This window comes from Saccostrea cucullata, unplaced genomic scaffold (genome assembly GCF_032062105.1).
Source record: "Saccostrea cucullata isolate Sc308-1 unplaced genomic scaffold, CSIRO_AGI_Scuc_v1 ctg211, whole genome shotgun sequence".
Classification (NCBI taxonomy): Eukaryota; Metazoa; Mollusca; class Bivalvia; order Ostreida; family Ostreidae; genus Saccostrea; species Saccostrea cuccullata.
This window is the reverse complement of record NW_026927173.1, coordinates 150,324-157,452: the sequence shown is the minus strand read 5'-3', so window position 1 is coordinate 157,452 and position 7,129 is coordinate 150,324. Positions and strand designations below refer to the sequence as shown.

At 35.5% G+C, this 7,129-nt stretch overlaps 1 protein-coding gene across 1 annotated transcript; it reads left to right on the top strand.

Annotated features, from left to right (window-relative positions):
- Nucleotides 1-1,224: 1,224 nt before the first annotated feature.
- LOC134273645 (B1 bradykinin receptor-like) lies at nucleotides 1,225-2,330 on the top strand. The gene has a single exon (XM_062755828.1). The coding sequence runs from the start codon at nucleotides 1,278-1,280 to the stop codon at nucleotides 2,328-2,330; it is 1,053 nt and encodes a 350-aa protein (XP_062611812.1). The 5' UTR covers nucleotides 1,225-1,277.
- The last annotated feature ends 4,799 nt before the right edge of the window (nucleotides 2,331-7,129 follow it).

Below are 7,129 nucleotides of genomic sequence, written 5' to 3'. Positions count from 1 at the left end.
AACAGATTAACAGACAAACAGGCAGACCAAAACTACATTACCACCTTACCATAGAGAAAACATACTGCCTGAGCGTATAGTGTGTAATGTTTATAGAAAGCTTTTAGGCCTTGCCCTAATATTACCATCACTTCATTTCAAACGGTCGCAGTTACCTATTTTCCCAAATACATATGTATGAAAATACCATGTAATTGGTATATGTCTCTAGTATTCTGTCTCAGTGTATTAAAGCACCTAATGCGTTCTAACTTAGTCTTTAACAGTTTAAATTTTAAAGGCATAAAATGTAAATTGTCACCGAGGTTGTTGACATTATTACAGGGTTCCCATAAAACCACAGAACAAGACCTTTTTTGAAACCAGGTAGATCGTTATACTGTCTATATGTACAGGTGTGTCAAATATGAAGAAGAGCCCTTATATATTTCAAGTCTTTCATTGAATTTTATTGCATGCTGCTACTTTTTTTTTGCTTCTTTTCTACCCGATGAACCGTCATGAAACAGGTTCATGTCCTTCAGCTACATAACCGGAAAGTCGTATAATCGTGACTTAAATAATGCGTCCTATTACTAAAATCATTTAGACTTGTCATAATACTAGTAATAAAATTAATATAGATGTATCAAAGATGATGCATATGTTATATCTCAGGATACACTTAACGCAGGTCAGTTTACCAGTATTATAACGTGTACATATTTTTCATGCATCATTTAGTTTCAAGTGGTACATTTAGTTAATTCTTTAAATAGAGGACCAATATTATATAGGCTTATTCCCACGATCACAACCTGTTACTCTTTTATAAAGTATTTATCTAAACATGTAGTCTACAAAACCACAGAAATAGAATTTTCGTTAAATCTGCAAGTGGGAGGCGATGTTAGCTTTGAATGTATAAGGTTTCTACTGCCTGTCGTTAAATGCTTTTAATACCCCCTAATCTTGGCTACCTACTGGCATACCATTCAAACAGTAAAATCTTTCAAGCTTAACGCCCCGTGGTCAATACATAATACTTGAATTGAAACTATTAAATGAAAAACAAATTGTCACTATAGAGGATAACCATCTTCTTCATGTAGTTTGTGCTAGAAACAGCTGTGATTTTAAAACGCTGATGGAGGCGCTAGAAATGTTATAGAATTGTGAAAAATACATGGAAATATCAACAAAACCTAAGATTTTTGGTCCTTGTCAATTTATTTTTGGAAATTTAGTCTAACACAGTTTTTACTTCAGATTACGGGGAAAGGGGGTATGTGACCACCATGGATAAAGTACACAATCTCACTCTGCAATGGAACCAGGACTATGCGGAGAAACTTCTGCCCACCATTGTATTTCAAGGTGTCGTCTGCTTTATTGGTCTGGTGGGGAACATACTGGTGCTACTTGTGTACGCTTTTCGAATGAAAGGGAACCGCGATGATCGCTACTTCATACCCATCTTGGCAGTGTTCGATCTAATCGCAAGTACTGTCGCCTCGGTGTTTTACGTTCTCGAATCCATCTACTTTGTAGACTTTCCGTCGTCCGGACTTTGCAAAGGTTTGTTGTACACCATGACAGCTACCTCGGGACTGTCGGCTCTGCTACTTATCGGAATAGCTGTCCAGAGGTATTTGAAGATCTGCAAGCCTCTGGGGAAACAAATGGACGAGAACAAGAGAAAGCTTTGTTTGGCATGTATTGTAGTTTTCTCTATCTTGTACTCGTGTCCAGTTTTGTTGTTTTCTGGAAACAAAGAAGTGGAGGGAATCTTTAATGGACATAACGTTACTGGATTAACTTGTTTCACGGGAGCAGGGAACTATCCTACGTATGAAGCAATTTACTACTACATCATCTTTCTTCTGATGGTGGTAAACATCCTTACCGTGGGTTTCCTCTACATTCCCATCGGAGTCGTCATCTATCGTCACAACAAACTACGAGCGGCTCGACGTAGAAAAAGTATGGAAATCACATCAACGCAGTTCGATTCAATCTCAGATAATAAACCAAGCCAGTGCAGCACCAAAGAAATTTCGTCGAAACCGAAGATTCACAAAGAAAGCAAAATTAATTTTAATGTGATGTTTTTCACCATTATTGTGTTTTATCTGATTTCCTACACACCAACATGCATTTTTCTGATCATAAGCAAACTTTCGCCAGAAATGTGGTACAATATTTCTAACGCAGAGACGATCATCTTTTTCACCTTGCAGAGATTTTACGTCATCAATCACGTGGTTAACCCGATTATTTATGGTTATTTTGACATGAAATTCCGTTCTGATATTGTTAATTTGTTTAAATGTTTACCCAGTAATTACTGATTAATTATTTACTGATTTAGCCATGATTTACTTATATTTATACTGTAGTTCATATCATTTACTAGTATGTTACATAAAGAGAGCCTTTTCACTTTTCACAAATGTTGTTCCAGTCATGGTTACGTCACAATCATTATGACGTCACCAGTATATATACCGGTATATCCATTGTGACATCATAATCAAAAGATGATGCATCAGTGCTAGCCAATCAAAAATAATTAATAGTGTATGTAATTAGTATTAAAAAAGTCGAGCACGTGAAAAAGAACTACCAAAAATAATTATAGTGTATGTAATTAGTATTAAAAAAGTCGAGCACGTGAAAAAGAACTACCAATAAATTAGCTGCAGAACTGTAACTCTCTGCTTGAGAAAATTCGGACAGATAAAGCAGAGAGCTACAGATCCATGCGTTGTAAAAACCTTCGATTTACGCCGACGATTTTTTGTCGCTATTTTAAGTATTTATTTCTTGTAGTTTAAGCGTTCTCTGGCATTTAGAATGGTATCTTATAATTAGTAATATATTAAACTCTTATTTTGGATACTTTATTTACCTTTTAATGGTCCAAAACAGTCCTGTATATAGTTTTGTAATGTTGGTTTAAAAGAGGTCCATTTCGACGTCCGTAATCACAAACAGCCATTTGTTAGCATTGAAAGGTAAGTGAATTGTCAGAATTTGAAGTTGAATGTTTGATTAATTATTAAATACCACTTTTAAAGCTGGGGAAAGAATAAAATACAAGAAAAATACCCGAAATGAGCGACAAAAAAGCGTCGGCGTAAATCGAAGGCTTTGACAATACGTTTATCGGATCTGTGTGCTCTCTGCTTAATAACTTCACAATTTTCAGTAAAAATATGAGTATCCACAGCTGCAGCTACCAATAAATATGTATCTGGTTTTTTTGCAGAATATCTTTAACATGTCCCTGCAAATATGTCTCCCTTTTTAAAATTATTAGAAAATCTACTAGTACCATAAACCTGTATGATATAAATTCCTTGTGATAATCTATTTCTTTCAATCGCAGCATTTTTAAATATTGGTTTTTCTTGGAATTTTAATTTTAAAAATATGCCTGTCCCCATTGACCTCGGTACTTGTACAAACTTAGTTGATTAAATACTGCTCGGCTAATTACGTTTTTGAAAATTTCTGTTATAGTAAATCTCGGTCTACTACAAAATGCTCTTAATTACCGGGATATTATCAGTGTCCCTATTTAGGGAAAGAGAATTGCGTCCTTTTCAGAGAGGAACACCTTAATTAGTGGTGCAACAGTTGTCCCAGAAAAATATGCTTTAAGTTCAATTTTCACTATAGATATAAAATTTGCACGTTTAGATATTTAAAATCCTCCGTTTCGAAATAACATAATGGTTATTACGAGAGATTAACCTCCTATACCCCACCCCTTTCAGCAATCATTACTCTCACAGGTTTTCGTTATTTAAATGATACAACTTGTACAGATTTTTTTTATTCAATCAGCTCTATACAACTTTTAAATCTTTTTAGGCCACCTGAACTATCGACCTATTTAAATTCTTACTGATTTTTGTCCGTTGCCGTTGGTCGTTCTTCGTGTGTTAACATTTGAACATATGGTCAGTACAATATTAATGACGTTGTCAGCAAATAAGATCCATCGGTATATGTCAAATGCTGACTGACGTTTTCATAATTATTGTTATTACATTATTTACACACTGAATTGTCGACGGATTTTCCCGTTATTTCCCGATCATGACAAGGAGCACACGGCGGGTGTGACCAGTCGGCAGGGGATACTCACTCCTCCATGGCACCTGATCCCACCTCTGATGTTTTGAAGGTCCCTGTTTGCTCTGCTTCAGTCCTGCTTTGTAATGTTTAATGGTCTTTTGAGCTTGAATACTGTTCGTTATCTTCATATACTTCATTGCAGGTTCTTAATTCGCAAACCGAATTAAACAAACATTTAAAAAAGTCAAGATGCACAATTTCAACAACTTAGGTAGCCTTCTCTTTATACAAAATTTAATGACATTGCTTTAATACAAGTTCAATTATTGTTAATAACGATCCATCAATCGATAAGTAAAATTGTGATTTTTTATGGCCCCCCCCCCCCCCCGGGCGGGGTAAATGATATCTTTTAAAAAATCTTCTTCTATAGTCTTGGACATCAAGCAGTCAAACTGTTCGCATAGTTGTAATAAGCCCTCTAACAAAATTATGAAATTCGGAGCCCTTCGTAATTGGTCCTTCAGTTAGGGGTTAAGGCTCAATAGATCAAGTAGCGAGAGTACATCATTGCTTTAAAAATCTCTGCTCCCCCTGGGGTATAAGACAAACCAGAAGTATCTGGTTAGACTATAGCTCTACTGGTCTGTACTTATATTAAACAAAGGAAAAGTAGTACTTGGATTTGAAACTTTGCAACAGGCAGCAATAAATAGAATTATGTGTCTTAGTGTTGTCTACTTTTTTGCATTATATTGAAGTCAGACAGAAAATGTAAAAGGAGTTGCTCTTTAAAGGAATTTCACAGAAATTTCTATTTTTAGTAACCATGGCAACACCATTCATTGAAATCAAAAACCGATGCACTATATTATGTATCTTAGTGTAGTCTACTTGTGTGACAAGTTCTATTGAAATCAGACCAAAACTGTAGGAGGAGTATTGTTTTGAAAAAAATTGTTTACAGACAGACAGACAGACGGATGCTCATCTTACTATCATATAAGCTCTTCTGGTCCCAGGATCATGAAACATCCTAAGCTTAAGTCAAAATATTCATGTTGTTCTGGAATTTTGATTTAGTCAAGTAGGCAAAAATGAAAATATTTTTTAATATAGCTTTATAAAATTGTTGTTATCTGCAAAATTAGAGAATTATTCAATAATTAATAAACATTTTACATTGTAACGTGAAGCGGTCACCCATCCAAGGGTTAAACAGGCTCGCCGTTGCTTAACTTGCCTGAAATAGAGAAAGACTCTACCGCATCACCAGAAAAGCTAGCTCACTGGCGAGGCAGTATAAGTTTCCTATATACTGTCCGCTACAATATGCAATTAAAAATTTGACTAAAGTCTAAGTCTGTTTCATCAGTGGCGTAGCATCGTGTTTGAAAGTGGGGGGGGGTCATGAGAACAAACTTTTTTTTACACTACCTGAAAAAGTTGACATATAAATAAAAAAAAAAAATTATGGCTTTGCTATTCTTCAAAGTCGAAAATTTTTAAAGAATTTTCCTATATATTTCTATGTCAACTACTTTTAGTAGGCCAATTCTTATACTACATTTTCGAACAAATTTCTAAAGTGAGGATGCTTCCCTATAAGGCTTTCATTAACATTTCCTATAGTGTAAGTAAGGTTCTTGAGAAGAAGATTTTTATACCATGCCACCAAATTTTCATTAATTCCCTGTTCATGATCTTGGATCCAGGCCTGGGGGCCATAAAACTTTGAATCCCTTTTGATCCAAGGATGCTTTTGGCAAGTTTGTATATTCCTTAGCAAAAACTGGACTAAGATCAAAAGTGAGCTCATCTAAGTTTTATGGCCCCTAGGCCAGGTCTTTAACCAGTTAAAAAAACTATGTGGACAGTTACGAGCAAGGGCACCTCTTTGAAACTTGTGGATTTTATGGTCCCCTGGGTCGGGCTCTATAAATTATACAAGAGGCCCACGGACCTTATAGGTCACCTGGGTATCATGTAACAACTTTCCAACAATTGAATTTGGTTCGTGTTTTAAACCAAAAGCCATGAAATTCACAATTTTAAAAGAGGCACCATTGCTTATCATAATTATAAACTAAGCATGCTTACTCTATTTACTTAATACCCAGAGGTAGATCAGAATAACAAAGAGAAAATGCACTTCCACTTTAAAACCAGTTGTGCAACCCACCCCAAAAGAACCACTGACCATGGAATTTTATGGCTTTTTATTCTCATAAACGAAGATTTTTACCAAGAATTTTCAAAACATATATAATTTATGTAAAACTTTGTAACCCCCCCCCACACATACCCCTGAGGGGGCATGAAATTAATCAAAATTGGAAGAGACACTGACTTGCTTCATATAACTATATATACATGGCATTGCATAATACCCAGGTGCAAAGGAAACAATTTTCAGAGAATTAATGTATTTTCTCTATATAATCAAAAGAGCCAACCCCCCTATAAACAAAATGGCAAATCCCCTGACACAGAGGCCATGAAAATCAAAAATTTGGTTGAGGCATTATAACTATATACTAAATTAGTTTATTTAAAACCTTTGTTATTCTGAGAAGAAGATTTTGAAAGAATTTTGTATATTTCACTAAAACTTTGAGCCAGCCAACATTGTGGCCACTGCCCTACCTGGGGCCATAAATTTCACAATTTTGGAAGAGGCACTCTTGCTCATCATAACTATGTATTCAGTTAAGTTTATTCAATGCCCAGGAGCAGAGAAGAAGATTTTCAAAGAATTTTGCATTTTCACTATATAAAATTTTAGCCTGCCCTAGCACTATTGTGCCCCTGACCCCCCCGGGCCATGATTTGTACAATTTTAATACACTACTCAATGCTTCCATATACAATCATGATCAATTCATGGCTTTGTTATTCTTGAAAGAAGAAGATTTTTAAAGAATTTTTCATATATTTCTATGTAAAATTTTGGCCCCACCCCTGGCCCCGCCCCAGCCCCAGGGGTCATGAAATTCACAAACTTTTGTTTCTTCATCCATAGATGCTTTATACCAAATTTGGTTGAAACTTTCCTGGCCCAGTG